This window comes from Notolepis coatsorum (assembly GCF_963971535.1).
Source record: "Notolepis coatsorum genome assembly, chromosome: 2".
NCBI lineage: Eukaryota > Metazoa > Chordata > Actinopteri > Aulopiformes > Paralepididae > Notolepis > Notolepis coatsorum.
In genome coordinates, this window is record NC_140166.1 from 87,328,001 (window position 1) to 87,346,954 (window position 18,954).

The 18,954-nt window shown below is 44.0% G+C and overlaps 1 protein-coding gene across 1 annotated transcript in view; it reads left to right on the forward strand.

Annotated features, from left to right (window-relative positions):
* il16 (interleukin 16) overlaps positions 1 to 18,954 on the forward strand; it is a 222,082-nt gene that overhangs the window by 136,014 nt on the left and 67,114 nt on the right. Inside the window, exon 9 of the mRNA XM_084308249.1 lies at positions 17,623 to 17,733. Coding sequence (XP_084164375.1) covers positions 17,623 to 17,733 — 111 coding nt within the window. The remainder of the gene's footprint in view (positions 1 to 17,622; positions 17,734 to 18,954) is intronic.

Below are 18,954 nucleotides of genomic sequence, written 5' to 3' on the forward strand. Positions count from 1 at the left end.
GTGTTTGACACACAATATGTTGTTGTTGTTGATAAGGACAGTAGAGAGGTCACCATTTTAGAAGTAGGATGTACTTTTGATTACAGTCTGGAAGAGGTATTCCATACCAATGTTTTAAAGTACCAACTGCTCAAGGATGCTATTACACAGCTTGGGTACAAATGTAAATGGCTGGTGTTTATATTTAGAAGCCTAAGGTAATGTCCACCGACTAGTTAGTAGATGGCAGGCATATCTAAGCCAAAAGCTAAGGCACTGGCAAAGTGCTGCTCTATATCTGTGATAACTGGCAGTCGCCACGTTTGGAGGAGACACTGCTTCCTGCATCCATAAACTCTAGACTAGATACATGTGTTGTTTTGAGATTCCAAAGGTTTGTGCATCTATTATTGTTTGTGTTCAAGGATTTTTGTCCAAAATGTAAAGACAAATAAAGATATTAAAATGGTGTGGGTGAGGTCGGCTAAGTGGCGCAGTGGGCAAGGCGCTCGCCACTAACGCAGGAGATGCTGGGTTCGAGCCCAGCTCTCGGCGTTGCTACCAGCTTGGCTGGTCGTTCATACTAACACAATTGGCAGTGTTAGGGGTGGGAAAGCTGGTGGGTGGGGATCGGACGTTGTGGACAGCGACTCCTACAGGTCGGTTGGTGTGCCTGTACAGCAGAATCAGGAAGCATCGGGGGCAGCGTGAGCCTCCCACGCGTTACTCCTCGCCACTGAGAGATTGCGCTGTAGAGGTAAAAAGATGCGACAGCTGCCTCCTCGTGTACCGGAGGGGACACATGATGCAAGGCTTGTTCCTCACTGCAGCCAACCAGTGGGAGGCATAGTCTAGCAACGTTCGAGACAGGGGAGGGTAGAATTGGCGAGGCGAAATTGGGATGGGAGAAAAATAGAAAAATAAGAAGAAAAAGTGGATAAAAAAAAGTGTGGGTGATCTATTATGTGACTTAAAACACCAACCATTTCCCAGAAACACAAACCCCCAAACCAAAAACACACAAGATGCAGACCTAGAGGCAACGCTTCATCATCTTAATTACTGTCCAAATCTTAATTATTATTTCCAAATAGTATCATGGTTATTCCCAAATATTATCATGGTATTTCCAAATTGTATCATGGTCACTATACGATGGCGGTAAAAATATGATGGTAATACGATGATATTACCATCACAATCACAGTTTAAATTGGATTATGTCAACAATGTAGAAAGTGTAAGAAATGTATTTCGGGAAGAGATCCCTCACGGCTCTGGGTGTACGTGCTTCTGGTGGCCTGACGCTCCACTATCCCACTTGTGACACCAATGTGTTCTTAAGGGCTCTGATAGAAATGACAGAACTGGGTTCTATCTCTCTCTCTCTGATAGAAATGACAGAACTGGGTTCTATCTCTCTCTCTCTGATGAAAATTATAGAACTGGGTTCTCTCTCTCTGATGAAAATGACAGAACTGGGCTCTCTCTCTCTGATGAAAATGACAGAACTGGGTTCTCTCTCTCTCTGATGGAAATTACAGAACTGGGTTATCTCTCTGGTGGAAATGACAGAACTGGGTTATCTCTCTCTGATAGAAAATAAAGAACTGGGTTCTCTCTCTCTCTGATGAAAATTATATAACTGGGTTCTCTCTCTGATGGTAATGATGCATAGATTAATTGATTAATCGATTCTAACGTGACAATTCAACTGCATCGATTTGAAAATGTTAGAATCGATTATAATCGAAATTAATCGAAAAAAAAAAAAAAAAAATATTATTGTTATTATTATTATTATTATTATTATTATTATTATTATTATTATTATTATTATTATTATTATTATTATTATTATTATTATTATTATTATTATTATTATTATTATTATTATTATTAATTATTATTATTATTATTATATATTTTGTGTATTGTTTTCATTGACCTATAGTCCATTCATGCTGAGTGAATCAGTTCCCCCAGCCACATTTGTGTATTCAAGATTTTTTTGGGAATTAACTGATAGAAAATTCATCGAAAATTAATCTAATCGAATCGTGGTCAAATGAAGAGATTTCATGATGCATTGAATCGTTGCCTGAATAATCGTAATCGAAATTAATCGTTGTGAGGTCGCATCATTACGACAGAACTGGGTTCTCTCTCTGATGGAAATGACAGAACTGGGTTCTCTCTCTCTCTGATGGAAATGATAGAACTTGGTTCGCTCTCTCTCTGATGGAAAGGATAGAACTGGGTTCTCTCTCTGATGGAAATGACAGAACTGGGTTCTCTCTCTCTCTGATGGAAATGACAGAACTTGGTTCTCTCTCTCTCTGATGGAAATGACAGAACTGGGTTCTCTCTCTCTCTCTGATGGAAATGACAGAACTTGGTTCTCTCTCTCTCTGATGGAAATGACAGAACTGGGTTCGCTCTTTCTCTGATGGAAAGGATAGAACTGGGGTCTCTCTCTTTAATGGACTTTATGTGAGCAGGTGTCTCACACTGCTCCACCATATGTCATTGTAAGTTACAGTTATTGGACCTCTCGATCGAACGGACTTACGAGAAAGTTACTAACAAATTTAGTCGTAACTCCACTTACGGACTTCTCTGGCTGATTTTGGCATGACCGAACGGTTTCTTTTCGTAGCTTCGTTCGTAGCTAAGAACAGGATTTACGAACACGGAAAGGCAGTCATAGATAGGACAGACTAGAGTGTGCCCGTGTTCTTAAGGGATTCATTTTGGAGAAATCATTGGTGATTGTGTTCACGTCGATTCTACAGAAATCCTTGGAATAATAATTATAATAATAATAAATACGACAATATTTATCATATCATCATCAATATCATTAACAATTACGTTTTACATTTATAGTCATGACTCAACGAGGCCGAAAATAAATAAAAGCACAACACAAACACTGCAAATGACAGAACTCAACTCAACTCGAGCTAGGAGACGCTGGAGACGCATGGCTAATTGGTACGTATATGTGCGTAATGAATCGTTACAGCAACAGTAGGCTTCTATTATTCTAATGACTTGTTTTATTAGGATATTGCCAATATGTGCTGGCCCCCTGGTTGATTACCCTACTCACCAACCCCCAGATCAAGATTACGTACATACACGTTTGATCATGAGGTCCATTGACGTCTGAACCCTAAGCAGGCGGTCAAAGGAAATGTCCAAGGACTCATAAGGACTCAAGAACCTCTTTTCATGACAAGCGGCCAACAAGTTTTCATGGCATGAGAAGGTACAAAAAGGTGGATGAGCCACAAGACCTAACCCTTGAGTCAACCTTTAAAAAACCCACTACCTGTCTCCCTAGTAAGGCTGTCCCCGACTAAGGATTTGGATAGTCGACTTTGATTGTCCAAAATTAGCCGATAGTCGACTATTAGTCGACTATGACATTTTCTTTTGAAAAAAAAGGATATATATATATTTTTTTTTTTTTGTATCATTCCATTTGGGCTGTGGGGGTGCTTAATGTCTGAAGGAGTCGACGGAAGGCTTCTTGTCCTCTGCAAAAGCATGCAATTGGTCCACTGATGGATACATCTTGATATTTGTCTAGTCTAGTATGTTCATTAGATGGGTGAAATCCTCTTTCAGTGCCTCTGTGCCTGTTTTCTTAGGCAGTTAGCCTCTGGTATGCGTGCCATTAGCATCAGCCACGCTTCTAGGCCTCTTTTCTTTTGGAAAGAATGATACAAAAAATTATTACAAATATATATGTTTTTGCATTCGACTAAGAGGTTGGCAGTCGACTACGGCTCCTGTCGATCGATTAGTCGACTATTCGACTAATAGGGGTCAGCCCTACTCCCTAGTGACCGAAACTGCGATCTCAGTAAAACATATCTTTTTCATGTATTGTTCCTATTTTCTTTCATGAATATCATTATTAACTTCAGTCCTCACCATACATATCGAATATTTATTCATTTTCAGGATTTTAACCATTTCTTAACCGTTGTGCCTTGTTAGGTAACTGACAGAGTTGGCACATCAATGCATGAAAAGATTGCATCACGTTCAAGGTCATAAAAAACGTAATTTGTAATATTTCGTTCCAATAATTTTTTTATGAACCTAACTCAACATATCTATCAAAGATTCCAAAGATTTCCGAATTGTAACCCCTTATATTCCCCTTTGTGTTAGGGTTAGGGTTAGGGTTATGGTTATGGTTAGGGTTAGGGTTAGGGTTAGGGTTGGGGTTAGCGTTAGGATTAGGTTAGGGGACTGTTCCCCAACACTGAGCAAGTGTTGGGGTGGGCACGGGCACAGGGATGAGATTTTACCTTCTCCTAATCTTTCTGTCTGGGTAACCAACCCCCTAATGGCATGAAATAAACCACTGGGGTCGTTTTGTCCTCTAATATTGGTAACTTATTTTTTAGAGGTTTTCAAAATAATTCAAAGTAACAAGTGAAATAACAATGATTCTGGTTCAAGTAAAATAAAGAACGCTATAGTCGTGATCACTAGACACTATGCCGTCTGCAATCAAAACTAGACTAAAAAAGTAGATTAAAGAATAATACTCTTAATCGTTGAGTTGTGGATCGTCTTTGTTGTCTGGTGACAAACAAAGAGATTCTATTCTCGTTCCAAAAAGCTTCTTCTCCGTGTTCCTCTGCTCGCCGTCCTCTCTGTGAATGGGGAGGTGTGTTCTTGTGTCCGTTCCGTTTTTGTGTGTCTTGTAGAATCCCTGAAGTTCCCTTTTATCAATGAGCCTGGAGTGTCTGCGTGATGTCACAGGAGTGACGTCAAGAAGATGTTTTCCTCCAATCACGGGCTCTCTAAGTTTGAATTTGAAATAGAGGGTTGTCCTTAGTAGGCCAACTCTCTCTCTTTTGTTTCAAATCAGATAAATAGATTTACCGTCTAAACTAACTTAATACTTTTGTTATTAAACCCAAGATATATATATTCGAATTGAGATTGATTTCATAAACACCGACATATCATTTTTGAATAGTTTCTCTTGATGCTAAATGAGAATCACAGTATTTTTATCATTAAGTCCATTTCTATAGTTTCTAATAATATTCTTTTAACTTAAATCACTATCTATTTATACAGTTAGTATTCAGCACTTTGAGTATTTTCCAATTTAGTTTTAGAAGTGGCTTAATTTCAAAACTCGTGATTCTTTATCATAACCATAGCATTTTTCATATCATTTTATTCAGCATCATCAGTCCAACATAACAGTAATATTTACAGGTATTTCACATTGAAGTTTCATTCAGGATATGAACATTCATTTAAAAGTATGAGTTCTTCTGTAATCCTGAAACTAGGTCCTCCTATGTTCCAGCGGCCTATTTCGGTGTGACACTAGAGACCCCACAGATAAGTCATGTGATGTGCCCCGCTCATTGTTTTAGCTGTTGGCCCACACCCATTGTAAACATTTCTTATTGACCCACCTACTGTCTCTCACATTCCAAGCTGCTTCACACACACCCTGCCTTGATTACATCCTGCTCTAACTTTGCCCCTTGACTGAATGTGACAGCTGTTTTCTAATCTGGCCCTTGGACTGACTGAATATGACAGCTGCTTTGACCAAAGCTTATGTTTGCTTAAAACCTTTTTCTTATGAGGGACATTTTCTACTACACCCTAACCCTAACTCTAACTGTTGTGAAGGATCAGATTAAACCGAATATATATATTTATTTATGGATATATATTTAATAGTATTTGTATATCGTTTGATATCCCTTGTATATTCCTTGTACATATACACTGAATATCCCTTTAGTCTACTAACAGCCCATAATAGTTTCATTCTACCATTGGACAAGAACCTGGCGCCAGCAGCCAAGCCCCTTGGTTCAAGTTCAATCGTGCCGACGAACATGTCGTTACAAGCCCGGTTCCGCGTAGGAATACGTCTGGCGAAATACGAATGGTACTATTTGTTCACAGCGCATATATATATGGCGCAAGTAAAGTAGAACTTTCTTTTAGTCCATTAGTCCTTTACCCTCCAACCTAGTAACAGACGTGAAGCCTCACCCACGACCCACGTGTGGTGCAGTATGGCCTACTTGGCCTCAGAATAGGCATTGAGACATCGTGTGGATTAATAGTTGAATTGTCATAGTTTGGCACTATACCGTCGAGTGGGACGTATTTCTATTAAGTTAATAATAGTCTATTATGTATGGTGCATCGTTCGGTTAGGGTTATAAAGTGAGCAGTACCCCCATCGTTCCTGGCGTTATCTAGAGTCTTAACCAGGCTGGGCAGACCACGTGTGGTGCTTTCATCCGAGGAGTTCTGGGCCAGGACGAGTGGACCTGTACATTGGATTACTTTACCCGGACGACGGCGAGCCTTACACGGCTTGGATTATCTACTTGCTTTGGGTGCTTTGATTATGCCATGGAGAACAGCCAACACTGCTGAGTGTTGGAACTACCCCCCGAGAGGAGTCCAGGTGAGACGGCGCTCTACCCCGAGTGAGGTCGCCTCACGTCTCTTCGTTGTGGACCGGCAGCTACCGTCTACAAGAGGGCCCAGCTGTATTCATCTGTGGACCGAGGTTCTGTGGGCACCGTGTTCAGCACTCTGAATTCTCCCAAGAAATCGTCGGCCAGATGGGATATCGCCAGCGGCTCTCCTAACCCCCCCCCCCCCCCTACTGACTTACAACCAGCGGGACCCCCCTTTAGTGTATCCAGCTATAATCATTTAAGTACCATCGCTATAGTTCCCTAAAGAACCAGGTTGTATACTTACTCCCTGCGTAACCAGAGATTGGACATTCAATGTTGATTTGCCTACGAATACTCATTTGCCTTACAAGTGCATTCAAATCATAAATGTCATTAAGTGAACGTTGTATATACCCTTTGCTATATAAAATATTCGATTTATACATTTGTGTGGACTTCGTTTCATCAGGTGGGAAAGTGTTCATCATATCTATATCATGTACTGTGTGGCCAGTAGTTAAAGTACATAATCGGTAGTGGTTTAATGATACCATACTTATCAATACAGTCAGGGAATTGTACCCCTCAGTTACAATTGGTCCTTCGAGCCGGAGGGTAACTAGTGTAATATTAATATAGTGTTATTAATATTGAAATGGCCTATGATGAACACTCCACGAAACGGTCCTCCTAACGTAGAACGCCCGCGGCGCAGACGACAGACACATCAGTACTTAGAGGATTACGCTGTCAGTCAACTACCTAGCCTTCGACAAACGGTAAACGCGGTAAAAGTAGAAAGTAAAATTATGTCTGACCTTAACGACCAGGTTACCCCGACCAAAGAGGCCCTAGTGGGTTCTAATGTAACTGACCAAGCTCACGGTGGGGACCAGGAGGGAGTTGACATGCCTTTACCCCCCGCCAATACCGAAGAAGTAGTCCCCGACCAGCCCCGGGAGGAAGACAACCCTACAGAGAGAGAACTCTGCATGGAAGAAGAGGAGGAGAGCGCCGAGGAAATAGAGCTCCAGGACTCCCCAACGAGTACAGCCAGGAGCGGCTCACCTCTACAACCGTCTTCCCCCAGCAAAGCGGAAAGGATGCTATCACAGGCGTTCCTCGTCAGCCTGACAGCCTCTACCGAACGCGATCGACTTCAGGGTGAACGCGATCGACTCCAGGGTGAACGCGATCGACTCCAAGCACAGACGCTTAGCGAGCGCGAACAACTCCAAGCGCAACAACGGAGCGAAGAAGAGCGCATACGCCTGGAGATGAGACGCCTTCAGACGGAAGAGAATATGGCAAGAGACCGAGCAGACACCCAGCGTGCCGCTGACGGTGCCCAAAGAGAGGCAGAGCGCGACCTCACTCTCATCCAGCGCGAAACCGAGCGCGACAGACTACAAGCCGAGCGCGACAAGCTACAAGCGCAGCTAATGGAGCAGCTGATCCTCAAGGCAACACCCTCTCCCTCCGCCAGGGGTTCAAGGAACTCGTCGAGACAACAGTCAAGGGCAGCGTCTCCTAACCGAGCAAGCGACCCTGAACTTGACCAACAGACCAAGCCTATACCCCCCGCAGACCCCCTTCCCAGACCGGTCCAAGCGAGACCCAGCTACAAGGAAGGAGCGGCATACACTGCGGAGAAGCTAAATAAACGACTACAGGATCTAGAGGACCTGATAGAAGAAGAAGAGGGAGAGGAGGAGAACCAAGCCCGACGACAGCACAGTACTCCACCGGACCAGGAGGTCCAGTACAGCCCAGGCTATACCCCCGTGGCGCTGCGCTACAGACCCCCGACTCTATTCACGGGTGAGCACGACGCACGACCAGCCCCGAGGAATAGCACCTGGACCAGCGGGCCATGGTACCCTGCCGGTACCAGCCCACAGAGAGGCGCAAGAGGAGACTCGCCTAGGAGGTCTCTCCCCCAACGCTCGCCGATGTATCAGCCATCCACGGCGTCATACATTGCCACGCCGACGTTTCCAGACTTCACCTATGAGAATCGAGCACAGTACACGGAGCTCCGGATGTGCTTAGAGACAATGATGGTGGATGTCGCTGATGAACGCCACAAGTATGCAATATTACTGAAGCACCTGAAAGTACCGCGAGCGCACAATATAGCGCTAGCCTATGCCACCTCTACGACCCCATACACCGCGGCTCTAGCAGCGCTGGACCAGAGATATGGACGTATATGGGATTACGTAATCCAAGAGATAAGGCATATTGATCGCCTACCCCCAGCAACAGACAATCGCTCATTAGACGACCTGTCTATAAAAGTGCAGTCCCTGGTAGGGATGCTGGGAGCGCAACGAGAAAAGGGTATGCACGAGCTACGCCAACTCTAACGTCGAGAGGATTTTAGAGAAGCTGCCACCCGCCAGACAAGAGCGCTTCAGGCGGCAGAGAGACCACCGTGATCCTAACGGTCCCGAACCATCCCTCCTCGATCTAGCCGACTTCCTGGCGAGAGAAGTCAGCAGCTTAAGACTGGATACGTTCGTGCGGAACACACCAAGCTCCAGAGAGGGACCCAGGAGAATAAACGATGGAAGAAGATCGGTGACTGTCATGCACCAATCAGAGTCACCGAGATTCAAGAGCTAACAGAAGCAGCGAGCTGGCGGTATGTGGACACCAAACACAACCCAGCTGACGTCATCACCCGGGGAATGTCCCTAGATGACCTCACCCGTCGCAACATCTACAGTGACGGACCAGAGTTCCTCAAGCTCCCGGAAGAAGAGTGGCCTACGCCCACCCCACGGGAAGCAAGTAAAGAGGAGGCTGAGAACAAGAAACCTATGTTCTGTGGACTGAGCACAATCGCCTCCACAGACCCCAACATAGATGATTGCATTACCCTACAGAGTGCGCAGCTAAAGACATTTCTGCGGCACCACCCAGAGATTCAGCCCACTGCCGACATTTCAGCAGCTGACTACGAAGAAGCAGAACTTATTCTACTACAACGAGCCCAGAGAGACTCGTTCCCCGATGAGCTAGACTGTCTACAGGGAGGAAAGCCCGTCCCATCAGACAGCAGACTGCTCCACCTGGCACCCGAGAGCGACGCCCATAATCTCATCAGAGTGGGTGGTCGTCTGCGGAGAGCCCCCGATCTACCGGATGACGTTAAGTACCCGATAGTCTTGAACAGCCGACACAAGGTCACAGAGCTGATCATAAAGAAATACGACGAGGATGTACACCACGCAGGAGCAGAGAGAGTCTTCGCGGAGATCAGACGTCGCTATTGGATACTTCAAGGGAGAGAAGCAGTGCGACGCTTCCAGCGAACCTGTCTAGACTGCCGAAAGTGGCGCGCGCAGCCCAGCATACCCCGGATGGCTGACCTACCTCCCTGTCGCCTCCGACTCGGCGACAAGCCATTCCACTCCACAGGCATGGACTGTTTTGGCCCGTTGTATATAAAGAAAGGAAGAGGAACCGAGAAGCGGTGGGGTATTGTATTCAAATGCATGACCACCAGAGCGATACATATCGAACTCCTTCCGACCATGAGCACAGACTCATTCCTTATGGCCTTCCGAAGATTCACATCACGGAAAGGAAAACCGTCTACATTGTTGTCTGATCACGGGACAAACTTCAAAGGCGGAGAAAGAGAGCTGAGAGAGAGCTTCCAAGCTATGGGCCCAGAACTTAAGACCCACCTCGCTCCATCCCAGATTGACTTCCAGTTTAATCCCCCGAACGCACCCCACTTCGGTGGAACCTGGGAACGAGAAGTACGTTCTATAAAGACAGCCCTGTACGCCGTGCTTGGGGCCCAGACTGTGGCGGAAGAAGTCCTAATGACAGTCCTCACGGAGATCGAGGGAGTATTGAACTCCAAGCCCCTCGGCTACGTCTCCAGTGATGTAGCAGATGTCGACCCAGTCACCCCCAACACACTCTTGATGGGGCGGCTGGACCCCGCGCTACCCCAGGCAATGTACAGGCCTGAAGAAGCGAACGGCCGAAGAATGTGGAGGTACAGTCAAGTACTAGCTGACAAGTTTTGGAACAGCTTTCTACTCCACTACCTACCGTCTCTACAGACCCGCCAGAAGTGGGTAAAAGAGAGAGACAATTTGACAGAAGGAACAGTCGTCATGATTATCGACCAGTCACTACACAGAGCTATGTGGCCGGCTGGCCGCGTAAGCAAAGTGATCACCGGTGCCGATGGCAAGGTCCGAGCAGCCGAGGTGCTCGTCCAAGGGCGAACTTACACACGACCCGTGGCGAGGCTAATAGAACTGCCCAGACTCCCAGACACTATCGATGACGACCATGACCCCATGACTTTGTGAGTTGACTGACCCTTACAGCGGACCTTGAGTGGTAGACAGTGCGGTTAATCTGTCTCTGCTTAGCTAATTAGGTGGGACTAATTAGGGGGCGGCTGTTGTGAAGGATCAGATTAAACCGAATATATATATTTATTTATGGATATATATTTAATAGTATTTGTATATCGTTTGATATCCCTTGTATATTCCTTGTACATATACACTGAATATCCCTTTAGTCTACTAACAGCCCATAATAGTTTCATTCTACCATTGGACAAGAACCTGGCGCCAGCAGCCAAGCCCCTTGGTTCAAGTTCAATCGTGCCGACGAACATGTCGTTACAAGCCCGGTTCCGCGTAGGAATACGTCTGGCGAAATACGAATGGTACTATTTGTTCACAGCGCATATATATATGGCGCAAGTAAAGTAGAACTTTCTTTTAGTCCATTAGTCCTTTACCCTCCAACCTAGTAACAGACGTGAAGCCTCACCCACGACCCACGTGTGGTGCAGTATGGCCTACTTGGCCTCAGAATAGGCATTGAGACATCGTGTGGATTAATAGTTGAATTGTCATAGTTTGGCACTATACCGTCGAGTGGGACGTATTTCTATTAAGTTAATAATAGTCTATTATGTATGGTGCATCGTTCGGTTAGGGTTATAAAGTGAGCAGTACCCCCATCGTTCCTGGCGTTATCTAGAGTCTTAACCAGGCTGGGCAGACCACGTGTGGTGCTTTCATCCGAGGAGTTCTGGGCCAGGACGAGTGGACCTGTACATTGGATTACTTTACCCGGACGACGGCGAGCCTTACACGGCTTGGATTATCTACTTGCTTTGGGTGCTTTGATTATGCCATGGAGAACAGCCAACACTGCTGAGTGTTGGAACGAGATGCTTCCAGCTGCAGCCGTTCAGACCAGCGCTTACAAGCCCCGCACATACAAGCCCCGCACATAGCAACCCCTCGCTTCCATTGGCTGATTTTGGTGATGTGATTTTGGGTCACGTTGCACGTTGCACTGCAGGATTGATTGATTGATTGAAAACTTTATTAACAGATTGCCGTATGATTTGGGTCACGTTGCACTGCGGGATTGATTGATTGATTGATTGATTGATTGATTGATTCATTGATTGATTGATTGATTGATTGAAAACTTTATTAACAGATTGATTGATTGATTGAAAACTTTATTAACAGATTGCCGAATGGGTACACGTGACCACAGGCCCTGATTGATTGATTGAAAACTTTATTAACAGATTGTAGAATGGGTACACGTGACCTGACCGATTGATTGAGTGATTGATTGATTGATTGATTGAAAACTTTATTAACAGATTGCAGAATGGGTACAGTGACCGATTGATTGATTGATTGATTGATTGATTGATTGATTTATTGATTTATTGATTGATTGATTGATTGATTGAAAACTTTATTAACAGATTGCAGAATGCAGTACAGCTCAATACACACAATTGTTAAGGGGATGCAGACCATGCAGTACTGTTACATTTGTGACATACAGTAAATATATACAAGGGGGAGGGAACTGTACATTTATGATGAATTGAAAATGGGGGACCCTGATGTAAACAAGACGGAAGTCTTTCTCTGGTCTGCATCCCCTTAACAATTGTGTGTATTGAGCTGTACTGCAGATATATTTCAATTGCCTTACTTATTTACATAAGTATTATAGGCCTACAGCAGTATTGTACAGACAGTCTGTGTGAAGTCTGTGTGGTTATCCAGCTGCACAAAGGCAGAGCAAGAGGCTCTACAGAGGGTGGTGAAGGCGGCAGGCAGGATTGTCGGGACTCCTCTATCAAACATCACCTCCGTCTTCACCTCCCGCTGCCTCCACCGCTCCAAGTGTATCATCAAGGACCAGTCTCACCCAGCACATCACCTCTTTCAGCTCCTTCCCTCAGGGAGGAGATACCGGTCCATACATGCCAAGAGTTAAATATTTAAGAACAGCTTTTTCCCCCAAGCAGTCAGACTGTTAAACGCTCATTGACTGTCCCCTCACGTGCACCATGCACTTACCTGGACTTGATAATCACTGTTACCACTCATCATGCACTTTATTTAAAATATTCTGTTATGTACAGTGTTATATGTGTTTCATGTATGTATATATTGTACTACGGTCTGTGGGAGCTCCCCTGAAATTTCACTCACGGTCATATAAGAGTTTTAATGTACCATGTACAGACATTGGATTTTCTACCCATAATTTGATTTAAAACATTCCATAGATTTTTACCATCATTTCTCACATCATATAACCATGGTTTAAAATATTCCCTTTTTCTCACCTTATTTAACTTTGTGACTTGATTACGTAAGGAACGGTACTTTTGTCTGTCATCTGCAGAACTGGAACACACTGATGCTTTTTTGGCTACAGTATGTCTCTCTCATTCATTAAAAATCATTAAAAGCTACTATCTATCCATGGGGCTGATTATATGACCGTGAGTGAAATTTCAGGGGAGCTCCCACAGACCGTAGTACAATATATACATACATGAAACACATATAACACTGTACATAACAGAATATTTTAAATAAAGTGCATGATGAGTGGTAACAGTGATTATCAAGTCCAGGTAAGTGCATGGTGCACGTGAGGGGACAGTCAATGAGCGTTTAACAGTCTGACTGCTTGGGGGAAAAAGCTGTTCTTAAATATTTAACTCTTGGCATGTATGGACCGGTATCTCCTCCCTGAGGGAAGGAGCTGAAAGAGGTGATGTGCTGGGTGAGACTGGTCCTTGATGATACACTTGGAGCGGTGGAGGCAGAGGGAGGTGAAGACGGAGGTGATGTTTGGTAGAGGAGTCCCGACGATCCTGCCTGCCGCCTTCACCACCCTCTGTAGAGCCTCTTGCTCTGCCTTTGTGCAGCTGGATAACCACACAGACTTCACACAGACTGTCTGTACAATACTGCTGTAGGCCTATAATACTTATGTAAATAAGTAAGGCAATTGAAATATATCTGCAGTACAGCTCAATACACACAATTGTTAAGGGGATGCAGACCAGAGAAAGACTTCCGTCTTGTTTACATCAGGGTCCCCCATTTTCAATTCATCATAAATGTACAGTTCCCTCCCCCTTGTATATATTTACTGTATGTCACAAATGTAACAGTACTGCATGGTCTGCATCCCCTTAACAATTGTGTGTATTGAGCTGTACTGCATTCTGCAATCTGTTAATAAAGTTTTCAATCAATCAATCAATCAATAAATCAATCAATCAATCAATCAATCATTCGGTCACTGTACCCATTCTGCAATCTGTTAATAAAGTTTTCAATCAATCAATCAATCAATCAATCAATCAATCGGTCAGGTCACGTGTACCCATTCTACAATCTGTTAATAAAGTTTTCAATCAATCAATCAGGGCCTGTGGTCACGTGTACCCATTCGGCAATCTGTTAATAAAGTTTTCAATCAATCAATCAATCTGTTAATAAAGTTTTCAATCAATCAATCAATCAATCAATCAATGAATCAATGAATCAATCAATCAATCAATCAATCAATCCCGCAGTGCAACGTGACCCAAATCATACGGCAATCTGTTAATAAAGTTTTCAATCAATCAATCAATCAATCCCGCAGTGCAACGTGCAACGTGACCCAAAATCACGTGACCAAAATCAGCCAATGGAAGCGAGGGGTTGCTATGTGCGGGGCTTGTATGTGCAGGGCTTGTAAGCGCTGGTCTGAACGGCTGCAGCTGGATACTATTGGTTGGAACTACCCCCCGAGAGGAGTCCAGGTGAGACGGCGCTCTACCCCGAGTGAGGTCGCCTCACGTCTCTTCGTTGTGGACCGGCAGCTACCGTCTACAAGAGGGCCCAGCTGTATTCATCTGTGGACCGAGGTTCTGTGGGCACCGTGTTCAGCACTCTGAATTCTCCCAAGAAATCGTCGGCCAGATGGGATATCGCCAGCGGCTCTCCTAACCCCCCCCCCCCCCTACTGACTTACAACCAGTGGGACCCCCCTTTAGTGTATCCAGCTATAATCATTTAAGTACCATCGCTATAGTTCCCTAAAGAACCAGGTTGTATACTTACTCCCTGCGTAACCAGAGATTGGACATTCAATGTTGATTTGCCTACGAATACTCATTTGCCTTACAAGTGCATTCAAATCATAAATGTCATTAAGTGAACGTTGTATATACCCTTTGCTATATAAAATATTCGATTTATACATTTGTGTGGACTTCGTTTCATCAGGTGGGAAAGTGTTCATCATATCTATATCATGTACTGTGTGGCCAGTAGTTAAAGTACATAATCGGTAGTGGTTTAATGATACCATACTTATCAATACAGTCAGGGAATTGTACCCCTCAGTTACACTAACCCTAACCCTAACCCTAACCCCCTAACCCTAACCCTAACCTGTCCAGTTCTGCGACTAGGGTGAAAGGTGTGACACTTGTTCACATGCTTAATAGTGATTGTTTTTCAAAAACAAACATGGAGTATTGTAATGTGAGTCCAAGATGTGATACTGAGGTACTTTTTTGGCATATACATAACATCTTTAAAAAAAAATCCCTCCACTTGAAAACATGTTTTTTCATGGTTAACTCCTTTTTGAAGCATGACTTTGACTATACATGTTGTTATTGATGCAGAACTCGTCACCAGAGCACCTTTCTCACATTCTTCCCCCTGTATTTCCCTGAAATCTGAGTTGCATGGGTGACGTCACTAATAGGCCAAACCTCTCATAGTATGTGGTAACTTGACACCTTTAGCTTCAGCTACACAGACAGCTGAGTAGGTATTGACATGTTTTGAAATAATATAAGCTGCCAACTTGGAATTCCTGGTAAATATTAATGGGTGCTTGTCAATTTTCATATGCATAGATCCTTGCATCTCAATTAAGGTAAAAGTGTAGAGATACTGCTAAGACATTACCAGTAGTTTATTGAATAATTGGTGGAATATACCCATATTTATACAAATTGTGATTCAATATAAAACATATTTAAATGCTTTAAAATAGACCTGGAGGGCACCTTTAAAGTCGGACTGAAAATCCAAAGCGTATATTTAAAAAATATTTCATCACAAAACCACCTCATTTGCATACAGCCTATCATCATCTAACCTTGACATGTCAATCACTTGCCGGCGCGGAGGGATGCAAACAAAGTGACTCTCTACAATCTACATGGATTACCAGAGCATGCTGTCTAGGAAGGGGAGGGAGAGCATTACCCAGTCTCTTCTCCCTCCCAGATGTTGAGACAACCGCCAGATCTAGTGACTACCATCATATTACCGGTTAAAAAAGAGTGAAATCGAGATTAAATCGTTTGGGAAAGTGGAGAGTGAACCGTTTCCACTGTGAGTGGAGGATAATTGTTCTATAATTCACCTCTCGCCTGGTACGGCGTGTGGCCTGGTACGGCGTGTGGAGGATAACTGTTCTGTAATTCACCTCTCGCCCGGTACGGCGTGTGGCCTGGTACGGCGTGTGGAGGATAACTGTTCTGTAATTCACCTCTCGCCTGGTATGGCGTGTGGCCTGGTACGGCGTGTGGAGGATAGCTGTTCTGTAATTCACCTCTCGCCTGATACGGCGTGTGGCCTGGTACGGCGTGTGGCCTGGTACGGCGTGTGGAGGATAACTGTTCTGTAATTCACCTCTCGCCTGGTACGGCGTGTGGCGGCCCTGAGAGCAACAGCAGATGTAGTCAGAATGTCCAAAACAATATTCTCTTCTTTCATGGAAAGACGGACTGTGAAACAGCAGGAGGCCACTTCAAACATCTGGATGCATTACAAGGCGAGAGGAGAGTAATAAAGAACAGAAAAAATGTGCGTGTGTGCGTGCGTGTGTGTATATTTGTGTGTATTGAAGATGTTGGCGTCTTTCTGCTTTGATATGAATGTTTTCCATCAATTACTCTTTCATCCTGCTGGCTGGTCTAAGGGACTAATGGTTTCAACATTGACTGAGAGAGACTCACCCTGATATAATTTACTAGCATTAAGTAGACATTTCACAGACAGAGTACAGTATATCCCCCATGTGACAAGACCCCTAATTTGAGTAGGTAATGTTTTTAGTTTCATGAGAATAGCGCCGCCTTGAGGCCAGATGGTTTGGTGGAAAATAACTAAGCACTTCCTGTTTACCATGACTTTTCCTGAAATACGATTGCACATCGATTGGAATACGATTGGTCATATGATTTGGCCAATCGGATATAAATTAGACATTTAAAGATAGTCCCCAGATTACAGCAAGTTTGGTGAGAATCAGGTGAACATGCTAGGGGGAAAATGTGTATAATTTTTTTTTTCAAATTGGCTAAAATTCCAATATGGTGGACTTCATAGGTCCGTATGACAAATGTGTTGTACATGAGGAGATGCATCTCTGTATCTCAGTATCATGATTGTATGACTAACAGACAAGATTGAAAGTTTGGCCTGATGGTGGCGCTAGAGGAAAGGTCATAAGGTCAACAAGATCAATAGGGTTCTTCCTCTAGGGGTCATGAATGTGCACCACTAATTTGAAAAGATTTGAATGAAAGCTATTTGAGTTATCTCTTTCACATGTAGGACCTGCTACAGCAGTGGTGGATCCATAATAACACTGTCGTTCAGAGATATGATGACCCCTGTAACATAACCTGTGTGTGTGTGTGTGTGTGCGTGTGTGTGTGTGTGTGTGTGTGTGTGTGTGTGTGTGTGTGTGTGTGTGTGTGTGTGTGTGTGTGTGTGTGTGTGTGTGTGTGTGTGTGTGGTTTGTACATGCTCCTTTCCAGGCCATGCCCCGTCCCTCTCGCTCCCTCAGCTCCGCCCACCTGGTCCACTCCTGCAGTAATGTGCAAGCTTTCATCATCTGTAACATTGTGCTGATGAAGGGCCATGGTAAGGTAAGGTCATCACCAACATACAATATTTAATCAAAAAGACCTTGTTCAGGAACCCCAAAGAGTCCTTGTTGGGGTCCCAGGGGATCCCGCAGAGAAGTTATTATTTGAATGAATCTTTTATTCTATTGAGTAGACGTAAGCACAGTGACAGAATGTACATGAATGGCTTGGGATGAGTGACATGTTCTTAACTGCTTTTTATTATTGGCTTAGACAGCAAAATTGTATATCACAATTTATGATATACGTCAAATATAAAAAGAAACACAACAGGATCACAGGATCACTATACACAAAAATATTGATAGAGGTTGTAATATGATGACGATTTTTATTGGAGAGAGGGATCAGAATGGTGTGTGCGGATGGCTGATTTAACCTGTGTGTGTGTGTGTGTGTCAGGGTTTCCGTTAGAAAAAATTGTTGCCGGTCTCGGTGTCCTGCAAGATGTCCATCTCCTGGACAAATGAGAGAAATTCCGGTCAGAGTTTATTGAGCTTAAAAACAATTGATAGGCAGGCATGACATCCTCAAGGCATGTAGATTTATAATATTTTAACTTAAAACTAGGCTACTTTTGCGTATACAGTCATTATATTCCAAATAAAATAAGTCCCGAGACTCCGTGCTGCTGCAGACTTGAAATCAAATAGGTGTCTGTGGGCAGTCGGCCCGACATGATTAACAGCAGTCTGTTATAATCACATTTTTCTGAGCTAACGAATTCCGTTATATTGGACATTTGTATTAATTATATCAAGCAAAGAACTGAGAAATTTGGCAGAGAGAGTCATTATCGTGAAATATAAACGTTGTTTATTATACCTCCGCCTCCGTCTCAACGAAGAACATATTACCAATAGTATGCAACTACAGAGCCGCAGAGCCAGCGGCGCTTTCAGGTCCGGTCTGGGGACCGCTCAGCAGCGCCCCCCACCCAACGGCTAAATTGCGAATGGCTGAATTGGAGTATTGCACTGTGCGGGCACAACTGTCAGCTCTGCGGCTCTGCAGTTGCATGCTTCTCGCAAATCCAGTATCAAGCTCCCGCTGCCTAACCCAAATTAATCTCGACATCGCTTCACCAATAGTCGTTATTAGAACACTACACACATATCATAATGTTCACAGCAAACTGTAGTTGATCACCAGGTATGTTTTATTAACGTAGGTTGAATAATTCACATAAGAAAAACGATAGGGAAATCTCTCTTACCTTTC